General features: G+C 39.3%; 1 protein-coding gene across 9 annotated transcripts in view; it reads left to right on the forward strand.

The window, feature by feature from the left end:
* Positions 1-17212, forward strand: part of RAI14 (retinoic acid induced 14) — a 149907-nt gene that overhangs the window by 128327 nt on the left and 4368 nt on the right. For 3 of the 9 annotated variants that reach the window (XM_036845762.1, XM_036845760.1, XM_036845769.1), the window contains 11 exons: positions 746-803; positions 1532-1602; positions 3161-3267; positions 3903-4081; positions 4342-4370; positions 5596-5682; positions 7036-7122; positions 9519-9576; positions 12239-12357; positions 13017-14552; positions 15747-15896. In XM_036845762.1, coding sequence (XP_036701657.1) covers positions 746-803; positions 1532-1602; positions 3161-3267; positions 3903-4081; positions 4342-4370; positions 5596-5682; positions 7036-7122; positions 9519-9576; positions 12239-12357; positions 13017-14552; positions 15747-15896 — 2481 coding nt within the window. The remainder of the gene's footprint in view (positions 1-745; positions 804-1531; positions 1603-3160; positions 3268-3902; positions 4082-4341; positions 4371-5595; positions 5683-7035; positions 7123-9518; positions 9577-12238; positions 12358-13016; positions 14553-15746; positions 15897-17212) is intronic. The other 6 variants (XM_036845763.1, XM_036845761.1, XM_036845768.1 and 3 more) reach the window with 4 other exon arrangements.

Genomic DNA, 17212 nt, shown 5'->3' on the forward strand with positions numbered 1-17212 from the left:
TAGATGGGATTTCGAGCCATGGGTGTGGGTGAGATCACCGAGGGAGAGAGCTTAGAGAAAGAGCACCCAGGAGCCCCACAGTTTTATGTTTGGCTAAAGGGGCAGGCGTGGCCAGAGCTGCGGGGGGAAAAGCAAGATCGGATGGGCCAGGCAGGGCTCTCGGGGCTGAGAGGAGAGAGTGTTTGGAGAAGAGGGAGGGGATTGCCGGGGAGAGGTGGGTAAGAGGAGGGCAAGCATGTTTGCCGTCGTTGGAAACACCAAGGTGGCTGGCCACCTGGATCAGGGCCATCCCTGTGGAGTCTTGAGGGCAGACGCCCAACTGCAGTGAGTCCAGGAATAAATGGGAGACGAGGAAGCATGGCTTGTGTGGGACAGTTCTTAACAGGAAGTTGGTTTTGTGATGGGGGATAGAGAATTAGGGCAGGAAATGGGGGGAAAGGTGGGATCAAGATGAGAAATCCTAGAGCATGTTTGTTAGCTGGTGGGGATGATCTGTTGGTGACAGAGCTGATGGAAGAGAGAGGGGACGGTCAAAGCAGCCAAGAGGTGACGGTTCACCTGTGTCATGATTACTTGGAGATGGGTCTCCCTCCCCATGAGACCCTGGGCCCCTGGAGCACAGCAGTTGGGACTTATTCATGTTTATTATACTTTTCTTAGGAAGTTGCATCATAGCTTGCAGGAAAAGGATGAACTGAATAGAACTGAATTCTATTATACGCATTTATTGATTTTTGTCTTACAGTCTAAATGCCCAGCCGAAAGTATCGACAGCTCTGGGAAAACAGCTTTACATTATGCAGGTAATTTTCATTCTCTTATTTGTCTTCTTCTGCCATGAGAAACAGTAAGTGTTCGTTTTCCTTATTTAAGCCATTAACCTTACCATTGTTATTCCTGATGCCATTTTCTGTCATCCTTCCTAGACATCATTCCCATTTTCCTCAGTTTGCAAATTGTGTAGGGTTTTACAGAGGAATACAGCTAGAATTCGTCAATCGCCTGCCAAACAACTAGTAAAAATTGTCCTGGTTATTATATTTTAATTAACGTGAGGTTCTTGTTTAAGAGATAGTCATGAGCATTTGTAGATTTCAGGTAATGTGTGATACAGATTTTTTTTACTTGGGAATCAAAAGGAACATCAATGAGTTTTATTTATCAACATTTGGTTTTACTATCTGTCACACAGTTTCAAGTGACGAAGACATTGGTACTGAAGTCCAGGATGATGAGATTTGCAAATTTCTTTTAGTGCTAGTTGTGGAAAAGCTAAGTCCCACGAGAAGCTAAACCAAAGGTTTGCCTAAAGGCAACAACTGGCAAGCACTGCCTTTAGGTCTGGTTGACACTGAAATTAAACAGTAATTTAAAACACCACTTACTTAACCATTCCGACCTCATTTCTCTTCAATGCAACGTATGCAAACTGGGTGGAAGGTGAACTTTTCCTTCATAGAAGTGTTTGATGCCCCTGGCTGTGAGAGTAGCTTTGTGATTGGCTGTGGTTTCTGTGTCTTCCTTCTCTCAGCTGCACAGGGCTGCCTTCAAGCTGTGCAGGTTCTTTGCGAGCACAAGAGCCCCATAAACCTCAAGGATTTGGTAAGTACCAGGTGACCACTAGAGGTGCAGATGGACACTGGTTTCTAGAGCACCATGGGCTACTTCTGGGAGTCACGAAGACCTTAGAGACCCAAGCATTTGGTAAAAGTCTGTTGCTTTCCGACCTAGATCCTCTTGTGCAAAACAGATTTAAGTATTATCCCCGTTGGTCCTTAAACCGTTAATAAAACGTTTTGCAGCATGCACTTCCTGTGTTTGTTTCTAAGGATAGACACGTGGCTTACCATCAACCTAAATACTAATAAGGCTTAATTTCTTGATTTTTATAAATAAAAAATAAGTCTAAATAGAAGTTCTATTTCTTTTTGCACCCCATATATTACCTTTGGTACTAGGGTTTTCCAATTTTAAAGACCACTTGTAGCCTATTTTGACCTTGCTGGTCTATTTTGAGAATAAACTGACATGCCTATTGCTCCTGATTATAGGGTTAAATTTCCTGCTGTAGCATGGGACTTGGCATGTGTAAGTTATACCTGATGGGGACATTGCGAAGTGAGCATTTAGAATCTGTAAAAAAATTCACGCTCCCTGAATCTCGGTACTTTATAACCAGAAAGTATTATAATTTCACAGAGATGATTTTCTAGAAATTCTGAAGTTCAGCTTTGAGTGGATACTTAATCTTTAAGCAGCAATTGTATTTTTAAATATCCCCATGTTAAAATAATTGGATATATTGTAACTTTTCTTTTCCTTTGCCTATTTGAATACGTCCACCTTAAAATTACTGTCGACCCCATTTGTGGAGTATGTTCAAGGCAAGAGCAGAATAAAAGCCTCTCTTTATGGTTTACATAATTTGAGTCAGACCCCACTTCAAACTAAGATTCTGGAAATTGTCACCTATAAATTCTTCTAGTATTTTTTTTCATTCGGTTCATACTGTAATGTTGAGGTTCTTAATCCATTTTACATAGTTTGTATGAGTTGGGATCTAATTCTTTTTTCTAAAGGAATTGCCAATTGTTATAACATATTAAACAAATCATTCTTTCCATCAGTCCCTTTATCTAGTCATGTGTCAGTAATGAACAAATAAACTCTTAACATATGTTTCGATACCTAGTAAGATTATGAAAGGGTATGCTTTCTGAGAAGACAGTGGTGGCATGGCAGGATACTAGGATATGTGTAGTTCACTCAGAAGAAACTGCTTAGAGAGCGGTGGGACCTACTAATGCCATATGGAAACAACCCTTCATTTCTCCAGAACCATGGAGAACCATTTCTCAATAAACATGGTATACTTGCCTCGAGCCTTTACATACTTGGCGTTCCACTCTCTCTCACATCATAGTCGAGACAACAAGCAGCCCGAGAGACTGACTCCTGAGGAAAAGCCCACAGTCAGTGGGATTCCATAACAAGGGTAGTGTTAGGGTGTGACGTTGGCCTATTAGGGGACAGACTACTTTGGTGGGTCAAATGTAAGACCAGCAGGGCAAGTCAGGAATAAATGTAGAAGGAATAAGGACCTTTGCAGTTCTGGCATTTGGCATCTAAGTTAAAATCTTAATCTGAATTTGTCTCCTAGGATGGGAATATACCACTGCTTCTTGCAGTACAAAATGGCCACAGTGAGGTCTGTCGCTTTCTCCTGGATCATGGAGCAGATGTAAATTCCAGAGACAAAAATGGAAGGTACCGCAGAATTAGAAAGCATGTTATTTCAGTGATATCCACATTCTGAGAAGCTTTCAAAATATCACAGCTGTATTTTGGATCATTTGTTTTAAAGCAGTTTTAATTTCTTTCTTTTACTGATTTCTGCTTTTTTGGATAATTAAGAATCTGTTTTGACTTAAAAAATATTTTCCCCAGACCTCTGGGAGCATCATTGCTGACTGTGTCTGTGATGAGGTTATTAAATGCTAAAATGAATAGGCCGTTTCCTTTGCCTTTTCATGCAAAATAAAAGTAAACATATTGGTTGTTTTTTAAAAACAGTCTTAATAATGTTATGGGTTCTTTAAAAAACTTGATTTGAAAAAAAGGCAAGATTTGTGCCAATCGTATTAAATTCCATCATATTTAGAAGATTATGTCTATGTTATTTGACCTAATATTTAATGTTCTGATTTAATCTGAAGTTTTATAAAACAGCAACCCAATTTTATTTTGATAGCATTCCATTTTGAATTTCCTAGAAAATTAAGTGTAGTACAGGTTTAACTGCACTTAGTCTTCTTTCCTCTGTTTTTAAGGCAAATGAAATGATTTCCTAGCAAAAAGTTTTCACATCTTGTGTACTAATTTTTTGTCTCCTCATTCCTTAGAACTGCTCTCATGCTGGCTTGTGAGATTGGCAGCTCTAACACTGTGGAAGCCTTAACTAAAAAGGGTGCAGACCTAAACCTTGTAGATTCTCTTGGACACAATGCCTTACATTATTCCAAACTCTCAGAAAATGCAGGAATTCAAAGCCTTCTATTATCAAAAATCTCTCAGGATGCTGGTATGTGAAAGAAAATAGCCAGTGTTGTTTTAAATTTATCCACTCCATTTTCCCCAAAGGTTAAAGGAATTTGTGCAATATATTTTATTATTCTTTTGAATATATTTCTGGAGAAAAATAGTGTTGAATATTGTGTATGTTGTGTGTATGGGTGTGTGTGTGTGTGTGTGTGTGTGTGTTTATATACCCCGCCACCCAAAGTGGATATGAGTCATTATGGTTCTTATAGTTTTTTTTTTTTCCTCACTTTTCTTCTATAGATTCAAAGACACCAACAAAGCCAAAGCAGGTATTTATCTTTGGGGATGGAGATTCTTTTTCATCATTGCCTGTGCGAGTTTGAACATGTTCTAATTAAACCACTCTGTGGTCCATTAGGAAAGTGATAAAGACTATGCTGAAACTACTTAAGGAGTAAAATATCTTTGGATTAAATGATTCATTGTAAGGTGGTAAATATTTTCTTAATGATTTACCCTATTTCCAAAGCATGTAACTTTAAACTTGCTACTTATATATTCATCTTTTTCTGAAATATACTAATATTTCCTACTGGTGTGAAAAGGTTTGATGTGATTTTAACTCTGAGAACAACAGTATTTTAACTACTTGTAATATCACAGGAATTATAGAACTCTGTCCATAGCCATGTTAGACAGTTAATGAAAGTAAGAGATTTAGCATTTTCTTTCATTTTAATTAGAGCTTTTCTAAAATGTCATTCATTTTACACAGATAGAAATTGAGAAGTTTACCCTGTTACTTTGGAGTTTTTCCTAAAAACATAGTCACTGCTGTTTATTAATGAGATATATATTTGGCTGTTTTATTTATTTATACATCAAGGTTCTTGAAAAAATTATCATAATCGGCAAATACTTGATAACTGAATTTATTTTGTACCAATTGTGTTATATTTATCCATAACCTTCAGAGATGAGGTTTCCCCCTTTTTTCCCATATTTATGGTCATTCCTTGGTATCTGCAGGGAATAACAAAATCTGCAGAAGCTCAAGTCCCTTATATAAAATAGTGTGGTACAGTTGGCTCTCTGTATCTGCAATTCTGGGATATGCAGATGGTTGAATCTGGATGTGAAACCTGTGGATATGGAGGGTAACTGTATATTCTTTAAGAAAAGGACTGGAAGTAATGAAAAGGTCGGGGAAATACCACTGCTTTGCATTAAGATGGAAGCTAGACTATGAATGTATTCTGGGTTCTAAGTTGTGGTAAACACCCCCTTATTTTCTACTTTCCCAGTTCTCCATACCACCTTAATCTGGTTTTGTCTTGTGTTTTTTATTTTCTTGCTTTAAAGCATGGGCTGCTAGAAGAAAACTTGGAGCATGCATATTACTTATTTTTATGTTGGTAGCAGATTTCAGATCTTGATAAAGTAAGAAATGCATGAACTGTTGAGGTTTTTCTCATTTGTTTGATGAAGCTATTTACTCAGACTTTACTAACCTAACTAACCCACCTCCATTCTTTGGACTGTGATAACTTTCAGCATGATCAAGTCTCTAAAATAAGCTCAGAGAGAAGTGGAACTCCAAAAAAACGCAAAGCTCCACCACCTCCTATCAGTCCTACCCAGGTAAAAATAAAAGAAAACCAACAATGAACAAACATATAACAACAAAGCCATAATTTTGTCATTTTGTGTTTAGGCCAAAAAGAACTGTTTTAAAATTGACCCTTAAGTGCACATTTGAAATTTTCTGTAGTGGTTTTAAATTACAAATAGTGGTATGAAGAATTTTGATTATTAGTATGGAAATAATGTTGATTCTTATTTCAAAACTGAAGAATTGAACAGTATCTTTTTTTTTTTTTTTAAACATTTATTATTTCTCATGATTCTGTGTGTCAGCTGGGTGGTTCTTCTGTTCTGGGCCAGCTCAGTTGGATTAAATGGTCTAGGATTGCCCTTTTTTTTTTTTTAAAGAAATTCACGTTCTTTTATTTATTTATTTATTTTTTTATGACTGTGTTGAGTCTTCATTTCTGTGCGAGGGCTTTCTCTAGTTGTGGCAAGTGGGGACCACTCTTCATCGCGGTGCGCGGGCCTCTCACCATCGCGGCCTCTTTTGTTGCGGAGCACAGGCTCCAGACGCGCAGGCTCAGTAATTGTGGCTCACGGGCCCAGTTGCTCCGTGGCATGTGGGATCTTCCCAGACCAGGGCTCGAACCCGTGTCCCCTGCATTGGCAGGCAGATTCTCAACCACTGCGCCACCAGGGAAGCCCCAGTATCTTTTTAAAAAACCTCAAAATTCTTAAAATCTATGACAGGAACTTTTTCCTCAAGATAATGAGCTCAGTCTATTTTCAGAGCTCATATTAACAGCTCTAGTAAAGTGGGGGAGAATGTGTAGCTGGTGAGGCGTTAGTTGAAAATGAATTTTAGTTGGTTTATTAAACGTTGTTAAAATACATTTGCCTTTCCTATTACACTTAAGGTTGACTAATATTAAAAAACAGCTTTCATTTCTGAGCTTATAGTGATTACTGAATAGAGGAGGAAGCTTGAATATCTATGAAATGGTAAATAAAAACAAGCCAGGGTTTGTTATTAAAAGAATCATAGGCCATAAAAAGAATAATCCATATCAAATATTTGAGCAGAATATCTCATCCAATAAGTAATGTTAAATACATTAGCATATTCATTAATAATATTCTCAATCTGCAATAGAAGTTTTATAAATTTTTAACATTAATTCTAGTGAATAAAGGAGTGAAGTTCCGTAGTTAATTCTACTGGGCAAACTTTCAAAAAGTATTTGAGGTAGCTGAATTACACTGAAAATATGTTATCCTTGAATTAATTGAAACTAAGGATAATTATTGTTAGGTTTATTTGCATTGGTTAAATAGGCTAATTCTTTGGCACTGTAGAAGACTTTGAAAAAGGACTCTTTATTGATGGTTTTCATTTTTGTTTTTTAGTTGAGTGATGTGTCTTCCCCAAGATCAATAACTTCAACACCACTTTCAGGAAAGGAATCAGTATTTTTTGCTGAACCACCCTTCAAGGTATTTCCTTTCTGTGTCCAACTTATTATTGAATTTTAAGATACACAATAGATTTGATTTAATCTATCAAAAATCTATCACTGGGCAGAACAGAATATATTTCTCAGTCATTGGTTCAAACCTTTTCATCATAAAGCACCCTTTGATTATTTTCCCTAGCATGGGCTCCATACAAAAAGAGTAGCATGAATCAATTATATTTGTTAGCTAATATTTAATTTTCTTCATTAAAAAAGGACAAAGATAAGACTTTAAGATCACCAGTCATCTTACCAAATTGAGTTGCTATAATACTAATCAAAAAGAAAGAAATGGTTATTCTCTGATGTCTTACTAAGAAGTAATTGTATATTTTTAATTAAACTTTTTACTGACTATAAAAGTAATATGTATTTATTTTAGAATTTTAGAAAATCCATTAGGTCTTATTCCACCTGATTCTCTAGACTTGTGGTTGGAAAGTATTTTAAGGAATGGGAGGGTATTTCAATTTAATATCTGTTTACCTAACAATCACTAGGAAATTGTACTTGGAAAGAAAGTAAAATTTATAATTGTTAAAATGAAATTTCAATGGCATAATTGTTTATTCTTTTCTCCCTTCTAAGAATTACTAAAAATGAATTTTCTTTTAACTTGGATGCATATTGATGTGGAAAAGATTCTATCAACCTATCATTTCCCTTGCTTTAACTAGATTTTATTAAAATACAAAGCAAGGAAAGGAAGTTATGCTCTTATAATTACTACCCTAGTATCTTCTAATATGATTATGGCTCAAAGGAGGCAATGCGTTCCAAAGAATAATATCACAAATTATGTTTTTCAGAAATAGAGTGTAAAAAGACTTTTATTTCTTTAAAAAAAATCACAAAAAGATAAAAAGGACACAATTTAGAATAGCTAAAGTTTAAAAAGATTAAAAATACAAATTGTTGGTGATGATGTGGAAGAGTTAGAACTTTCATACTCTGTTGGTAGGATGTAAAATGGTACAACTACTTCGGAAAACCATTTGACAGTTTCTTGAAAAGTTCAACATTCCTAACGTATGATCTAGCCATTCACTCATAGACGTTAACCCAAGAGAAATTAAAATATCAAAAAATCATATACACAAATGTTTATAGCATCTTTATTCAAATATCCCCAAACTAGAAACGATCCAAATGTCCTCCAACAAATGAATGGATAAAGATAATGAGATACATGCATATAATTAAATATTACTCAGCCATAAAAGAGAATGAAGTGCTGGCCAAGCAGCATGATGGATGCATCTGAAAACCATCATGCTGAATGAAAGAAGCCAGGCTCAAAGAAATTCATCCCCTATGACATTCCATTTATAGGAATTCTAGAAAATGCAAAAAGGAGAGTAGTGGTTGCCTGGGAATGGCAGGGATTGGCTGTGATGAGGCATGAGGAAACTTTTAGAGGTGATGGGAATATTCTGAATCTTGATTATAGTGGTGGTTCCTTGGGTGTGTATCTGCCAAAACTCCTCAAATTGTAAGCTTCCGATGGATGTAGTTTATTGTACCTTAATAGAGTTGCAAAATAAAAATAAGCATTTAGTTTTTTAAGTGAAAATACAGCTTTTTTATGATAAGCACTTGCCAAAAATGAGCCACTTCATTTTTAGCATTTGAGCCTTTACAAAAGTTCCTTTGCTGAACAATTCTCTCTCTTATCATGGTCTGCGGCTCATCTAGATAAAACATGGCAATTTCTGGCAAGTGACTGTATTTCGTTTTGGAATGAGAATCTGGCTTTGAAGGTAAAGAATTTTTCCAGTATATTAATGGACAGAGATATTCAGGGATACAGGTTTAGAGGAAATCTTTAGGGGATTGTCAGTCCACAGCCATAAGAATTTTTATTCCCTTATAAAATTACCTTTATTTTCTGTGACAGGTCTCATTTACTACTATTTCCCTTAAAAATAATTAATAATAATATATTAATAGTTAATTTATGAAATGATAAAGCTGAAAAGTGCTTCTAATGTATTTTAATGTATTACCCAGATAAGTAAAACTTCTATTTGACTCTGTTATGAAAGTAGTATTCACCATCTCAAGCTTTAGCACATAGCCCACTAAATTAGCTATTATGTAATTTTATTATACTCTTCAAAGATATTTGTAATATACTTACTGAAATTTCTAAAAAATATTTTGAGAATATACCCTCTGGAACCTCTAGGTAAAAACTGTACCTCAGGAGATAACTGTCACTTTTATTGTATTTTAAAATACCTTCTTTCCTGGAGATTATCTGTTTTTCTAGTAGGATAGCACCAACTTGTATAAACTCAAGGAGGAAAATTTGCTTGATTCTTTTGTAGAGTGTTCCATTCAGGAATATTCTTTTAAGTCATTTTTGTGTTCCAGCAGGCTGAGATCAGTTCTATACGGGAAAACAAAGACAGACTAAGTGACAGTACTACGGGTAAGATGAAGGGGCATTTTTGTTCCCTTGACCGATCTCTATTTCATGTTCCTCTAAGAGAGCAAAGGCCAGCCAAGCAGGGGTACCCTGTCTGGGGAAGTCGGAGAACCCAGGGTGCCACCCTAAGGCTGCCAACACTGCACAGCCTGGTACTCGCTACTTCAAGGGGCTTTCACCTAGATTAAGGAGTCCCTGAGCTTGGGTGTGCAATATATCTCTGTTTTCATCTGTTCCTAATTTAGCATTAGCACTTCCTTCAATTATGAATATAGGCAATAAGCCCCAGTGGTATTAGCAGATCAGTGATTCTGACACCAAGAAAATTCACAGATACTATCATATCCCCTCACTGTTATTACAGATACCTTGAAAGATCATTTACAGTATCTCTGCTAGAAACTATGGCAGTTATTAGACCTGCTTCCAGATCTTGTTATTTGGTGTGTTACAAAGAAGGTCGCCAATTACTGTAACCTGTACATTCTATTTTTTTTTAACATCTTTATTGGAGTATAATTGCTTTACAATGTTGTGTTAGTTTCTGCTGTATATCAAAGTGAATCAGCTATACATATACATATATCCCCATATCCCCTCCCTCTTGCGTCTCCCTCCCTCCCACCCTCCCTATCCCACCCCTCTAGGTGGTCACAAAGCACCGAACTGACCTCCCTGTGCTATGCAGCTGCTTCCCACCAGCTAGCTATTTTACATTTGGTAGTGTATATATGTCAGTGCCACTCTCTCTCTTCATCCCAGCTTATTTGATGCATTTTAAAACATCGTTTTGGGATGAGGTCCATAGGCTGTAAGCTGCCAGCTAGCGGCCCTCCTTACAACTGAGCGGCAGGTTATTTCTTGAAGGGAGAGCCAACTGAGCACCTCCACGGCTGCCACAATCTAACTTTTCTACTTTTGATTTTTAAAAGACACATACAAAGAGTGTTAATGAAATCACACACTATCATATTGTCCTTCACCAAGACAGGGTTTAATTCATTGTATCGAGTCCATCCTGTTGCTTTATCTTCTAAGAATGTAGGACGGTGTATGCAGAATCAATTTGAAATGTAGAGTAGATTACTTCAAAGGCCCCTTTTTGCTCCAGCATTCAGTTTCTTATTCTGTTATGTATTTCATATGTGTTTGGAGCCCTTAGTTTACAGAATTTAGAAATATTAAGAAATATTCCTGGCAGAGAACAATGTTAATATAACTGAACAGTTGTTACATTGTATACTTTAAAAGCCATCCATCGTGGCTTAGAAGTAATTTTTGTTGCTTAGAATTACCCTCATGCTCCCAATCCCCTGGTTCATTCCAAGCTGACCAGACTCTTTGTCAAGAACACTCATAAAGCTGTGGTTTAGGCACCAGACATGATTAGTAAGCATTTCTATGAAGAAATGTCATTTTGTATCCTTCCAAATTAAGATTAAAGTTTTCATCCTTGCATTAAATGGCTTGAGAAAATTTTTAAATAACAGTAGAAATTTGGATCAGTGCTATTCAGAGTGTGGTCTCTAAACTGTTGCCAGTCTAAAATAACTAAGGAGTTTAGAGCAGAAAGTCATCCAGCCAAGCACACTGTTTCGTCCACCCGACAATTTTTTTTCCATAGGAAGACTTTCTGGATGAAGGAAGCAGTACATTGAGTGACATTCTGGAGGATGTTTCTTGTCTTGTCTCAATGAGAACTTTGAGTAGCATAGCTTTAAATGTTATTTCAGCATGATAATCAGTAGAATCTCAAATAGTTCTGGTTTACCAACAGTGTATACTTTGGGATTCAGAGAAGGCTGTTTCATGCTGGGCTGGTCAGAGAATGCTTTAAGGAAGAGGCAGAGTTTGCCATGAGTCTTAAAGGATGCCTAAGAGTTATCTAGCCAAAGACATGCTACAAGGGCAGTCGTATGGATGAAGAATTAAAGAAGCAGCCTTGTGTTGAGAATACAGAGGGTGTGATAGAAGCCTTGAATCTGACGAAAATGGGATACTAGAGAAAAACATCAGGAGTTATAAACCTGAAAAAAAGTAGATTGGAGCCAGATCCTAGAGGCCTTAATCCAGATAAAGGAATTTGGAGGTTATTTTTAGAGGGAGTGCAATTAAAGCACTTGAACCAAAGGAATGGCCCTGTCAAAGTATGTTTTAGGAAGATTAGTCTGACAGTGTTGTTGGTACAGGCTGCATTTTCACTAGAGGAGAGAGAGAGAGATTTGTTAGGAAGCCATTTGTAGAGTTACCAAGTATGGTGATGAAGTTTGAACTAGAGTGATGGATGTGGAAATAAGAAGTGAACCAGATTCCAGAGATCTTTCTAAAAGGATTCACAGAATGGGATGTATTAGGCATGGGAGGAACAAAAAACAACCAAGGTGTGGCACTTGATTAAGTGAACGGAAAATGTGTGACCAAATCCATCAGTTTTCAGATGTGCTTATTTGTATCCAGGCACCTAGTATTGTGCTAGGGAAACGCCAGTAAGGAAACCCCAGTACCTGAGAATTGCTATTCATCTATCCAGCTGGAGCGGGCTTTCATTCATAGTCTGGACTAGGAAGAAGAACTGGATTGGGTAGAAAGTGAGTTTGTTAGAGGTCAGAGAAATAACAGTTTAATTTTTTAAATATTATTTTAAATTGCCTGTCTCTTTTCCAAGGTGCTGATAGCTTATTGGATATAAGTTCTGAAGCTGACCAACAAGATCTTCTTGTCCTACTGCAAGCAAAAGTTGCTTCTCTTACCTTACACAATAAGGAATTACAAGATAAATTACAGGTAGGTAAATAGATTGCTAACACAGTCTATTCTGTAGGGTCAAGCTATTGGGTTTTTCAGGGTTAGTCAGGTGATATTTTGTTTTAGACATCGACATTAGTTTCTTTTTAAAATATAATTAGCCTTAAGCATTTTATAGTTTCAAATTATTTGTTTCTTGAGAGTTTATTCATTAACTATTTTTGTAAATTGGTAAATTATATATGATTATATACATAGTATGATATATATGACAATATATATACATATATGTACATACACATATATATGATTAGTCAGTTATTTACTTAGTAAAGTTGATCATTTAGCAGATTTAAGAACTTGATAAGAAGTAGCTGTACTAAGCCTATTGTCCCTCTTGGCAACTACAATAATATGAGAAACAAAGGAAAAATTTGAGTCAGAGGCTCTTCAGCCAAAACAAATCTCACATTTTTAAAGTGGCACACATAATCTGTCCTAAGAGAGCACAGAATAAGCTTAGAGTCATTAGTCCGACTCTCGTGTCCCAGACCATATTTTTTCATGGGGCAAGAGGACGCATGCAGAACGATCCTGCAGCTCCCCCAAATGTAAGGTTTGGAATCGCTCTCTCATTGCAGTTGCTTGCTCACCTAACCACACCTTTGGTGCCATTTCATTCTTGCCTTTTTTTCCAGGCCAAAACACCCAGGGAGGCGGAAGCAGACCTGAGCTTTGACTTTTACCATTCTGCTGAAACTGACTTGGCCCCATCCCTGGGCAAACCTAGTGAAACCCCTCCCCCAGACTCCAAACCATCTCCATCTGTCTTAACACATTCCTTGAGTAAATCCACTATCGACAGCGATGTCAGAATCCAGCAACTACAGGAGATTTTACACGACTTGCAGAAGAAGTTGGAGAGCTCTGAAGCGGAGAGGAAACAGCTGCAGGCCGAGCTCCAGGCCAGAAGGACAGAGTCGGTGTGCTTAAACAACTCGGAGATTTCAGAGAACGGCTCCGACCTCAGCCAGAAACTTAAGGAAACTCAGAGCAAGTACGAGGAAGCTATGAAAGAAGTGCTGAGTGTGCAGAAGCAGATGAAACTGGGCCTGGTCTCACCGGAAGGCATGGATACTGACTCGGGCCTCCGCGAGCTGAGGATCACCGAGGAGGAAATAGACGTGCTAAAGCGGGATCTCCAGAACGCACTGGAAGAAAGTGAACGAAATAAAGAGAAAGTGAGAGAGTTGGAGGAAAAGCTTGTAGAGAGGGAGAGAGGGGTGGTTATTAAGCCACCTGGGGAAGAGTACGAGGAAATGAAAAGCTCATATTGCTCGGTGATTGAGAATATGAATAAGGAGAAGGCATTTTTGTTTGAGAAATACCAAGAGGCCCAAGAAGAAATCATGAAATTAAAAGATACACTGAAAAATCAGATGACCCAGGAGGCGGGTGATGGAGCTGGGGACATGAAAGAGGCCATGAACAGGATGATAGATGAACTCAACAAGCAGGTGAGTGAGCTGTCCCAGCTATACAAAGAGGCCCAGGCCGAGCTGGAGGATTACAGGAAGAGGAAATCTCTAGAAGACGTCACAGCTGAATATATCCATAAAGCAGAGCACGAGAAGCTGATGCAAGTGACCAACATATCCAGAGCAAAGGCTGAAGAGGCACTGTCTGAAATGAAGTCGCAGTATTCCAAAGTGCTGAATGAGCTGACCCAGCTCAAGCAGTTGGTAGATGCACAGAAAGAGAACTCTGTCTCCATGACGGAGCATCTGCAAGTGATAACCACGCTGCGGACCGCTGCCAAAGAGATGGAGGAAAAACTAGGCAGTCTTAAAGAGCACCTTGCGAGCAAGGAAGGAGAGGTGGCAAAGCTGGAGAAGCAACTCCTAGAGGAGAAGGCGGCCGTGACCGACGCGATGGTGCCCAGGTCCGCCTATGAGAAGCTCCAGTCGTCTTTGGAAAGCGAAGTGAGTGTGTTGGCCTCAAAATTAAAGGATTCCGTGAAAGAGAAAGAGAAGGCCCATTCAGAGGTTGCCCAGATGAGAAGTGAGGTCTCACAAATGAAAAGGGAAAGGGAAAACATTCAGACTCTCTTGAAATCCAAAGAGCAGGAAGTAAATGAACTTCTGCAAAAATGCCAGCACGCTCGGGAAGAGCTTGCAGAAATGAAGAGAGATTCTGAAAGCTCTTCAAAACTGGAAGAGGATAAAGACAAGAAGGTTGGTGAGACCGTATTGCTGTTGAATTTCGAGCTAGTATACGCTAGGACTTTCAACCTTCATTTACTGTGGTGAACGTTTTTACCATTTGTAAGCACTAACCTATTGTGAATGGTCAGAGGTTCCACACATGACTCCCCCTGTCCCCAAAGGGGACACATTAAGAATAGTAGGGTGGACATTTATGAAAAAAAAAAAAAAATTCATCTTCTACTGCTTCCCTCATACCAAAGCATTTTCACATGTGTGGTACGTGTTTTCCCTTTAAAAATTATTTTACAGAAGCCCTGCCAAGTGTCAGGGATCAGAAGTGAACCCACCAACTGAGAAGCATTTGTGACCCATCTTGAACTTCTACTCTGTGGGAATCCAGACAGATTCCTCTGTCATATGAAAACCCACTTACTCCCAGACTTGATACTGCTTCCCTAAACCCCACGAGCTTTCCTCTGAGTCAGTATAAAAACCCTCCCTGGCCCCCATTTTCAAAGGTGTACAGGAGAATAAGGCAGGAAATGTGAGGGGCAGGTGATTCGAGATGGGCTGGGTGGGGAGGAAGGAGGAAAGTAAAGGGAAAAGTGGATGGTGCTTCTGTGCCTGGATCTGCTCTGCATCCCCGGTCTCCTGGGTCAGATGTTCTGAATGACATTCATTAGAGCATTTTTAATCTTTTTTTATTCCTTCATTATAATGAATGTTTCAAAAGAGCTCCTGAAGCCAAGGAGACAGGGGGTGGAGGTGGGGGGTTGTCTTCACTACGAGGCGAGATGCCCGAGATACCAGGGTTTCTAAAACTTATTCCTGACTGCTCACGTCAGCAATATGGAGCAAGACCTAGCTGTCTCCAAATAAGGAACACCTGAAATCCTGTTTCTGATTTAGTTTTTCAACCGTCCCCCTTTTAAGGGTGAACGAAGGAAATCCATGTCACAGCTTTTGTTACCTTCAGGCCCCAAAACACAGTCTGACATTCAGGGGCTCTTGTCCGCATGGAATGGCCTTAGAGGGCTTTGTTTGGTTTGCCTGATATTATCTGATTTTATGTTTCATTTTACGGCTTTTCTTTTTAAAATAAAAAAGGGATTGCTGCAGTCCCAGAGGCCAGGAGAGGCTATCTTCCAGGTTGAGAAATAGGTGGAGTTTTGCTTCTGCGGCACGCTCTTGCCTACTGATAGAGCTTTCCTTTCTCGCCAGATAAACGAGATGTCGAAGGAAGTCGCCAAGTTGAAGGAGGCCCTGAACAGCCTCTCGCAGCTCTCCTACTCCACGAGCTCGTCCAAGAGGCAGAGCCAGCAGCTGGAGGCGCTGCAGCAGCAGGTCAAGCAGCTGCAGCAGCAGCTGGCTGTGAGTGGGCGTGTCTCTGCGGCCTGGCTGCGGGTGTGGGGAGGCAGACGGCACAGCGGGGGGAGCGGGGAGCCAGCGGGCAGATGCCCAGCCTGAAGGCGTGTTGTGCTTCAGTGAGCAGCTGACTGCAGACTTCTTTGATGAAGGCCAGAGAGGGAGCGGATGGATTTCTCAGTCATTGCCTGCAATGCGATGGGTAACATGTGTCAGTGGGAAGGAAGGGAGGAGTCCACAGGACAGTGGGAGGAGGCTTCTTGTTCGCTCTTCCACTCGCTTTTTACCCTTTCTTCATTCTTCTGCCATGGTAGTCACTGTCTCTGGCAGCGGCGAGAGCTGTTCCTTATTAGGGGCCAGGATCTCTGGTAGTTGTATGTCTACATGTCTGAAGCCGCTTCTTGGCCTCTCTCCTGATTTCACCCAGGAAAGCCCTTTCATGTCTGTATTCGTTTCCGATGGCTATTGTAATAGAGCAACACAAACTTGGTTTAAAACAACACGAACTTATTACTACAGTTCTCGAGATCCATACGTCCGAAGAAACCAGTTTCGCAAAAGTAAAGTCAGGGTGTCAGCAGGGCTGGCTCCTTCTCGAGGCTCTAGGGGAGAATCCATTTCCTTGCCTTTTCCAGCTTCTAGAGTTTGCCTGAATTCTTTGACTCGTGGTCCCTTTCTCCATCCCCAAAGCATATCACTCCAGCCTCTGATTCTGTCCTCCCATCTCCTCCTTCCACCTTTGACCTTCTTGCCTCCCTCTTATAGGACCCTGGTGGTTACATTTTAGATCCACCCAGATAATCAGGATAATCTTCCTTTCTATCTCAAGATCCTTAATCTCCAAGTCCCTTTTGCCTTATAGGTCACACTCCCAGGTTCTACGGATTAGGACGTGGGCATCTTTGGAGGGCTATTAGTCAGTCTATCACAATGTCTGTAAAGTTTTAGTCACTGAGGGTATGTTACATTTTGCACGTGAAGGTTAGTCTATCCTGGACTGTCTCTAGCTTCCATTTACAAACAGGACCTGGATTTTGTGATTTCTTCAGTACAGACTCGATACTGGTGAATTCAGGTTTCTACAGTCCTTACTCCGGCTGGCCACAAAGTACAAAACCAGCTTTTTTGTGTGTTGCCAGCTCTACTCGAGCAGTGGAGGAGTAGTCAGGGGAGGAGAAGTTGCTCTTGACTGTGTTTTGCAGGTCATTTTTCTGATCAAGTGATTATCACAGACTTGTAGATAAAGTACTAATGATTTATACAGTCATTCTTACAGTTATTCAATATGCGTTTAATGAGCTTTTATGTATCAGTAATATACG

Source organism: Balaenoptera musculus, chromosome 3, assembly GCF_009873245.2.
Source record: "Balaenoptera musculus isolate JJ_BM4_2016_0621 chromosome 3, mBalMus1.pri.v3, whole genome shotgun sequence".
In the NCBI taxonomy this organism is placed as follows: Eukaryota; Metazoa; Chordata; class Mammalia; order Artiodactyla; family Balaenopteridae; genus Balaenoptera; species Balaenoptera musculus.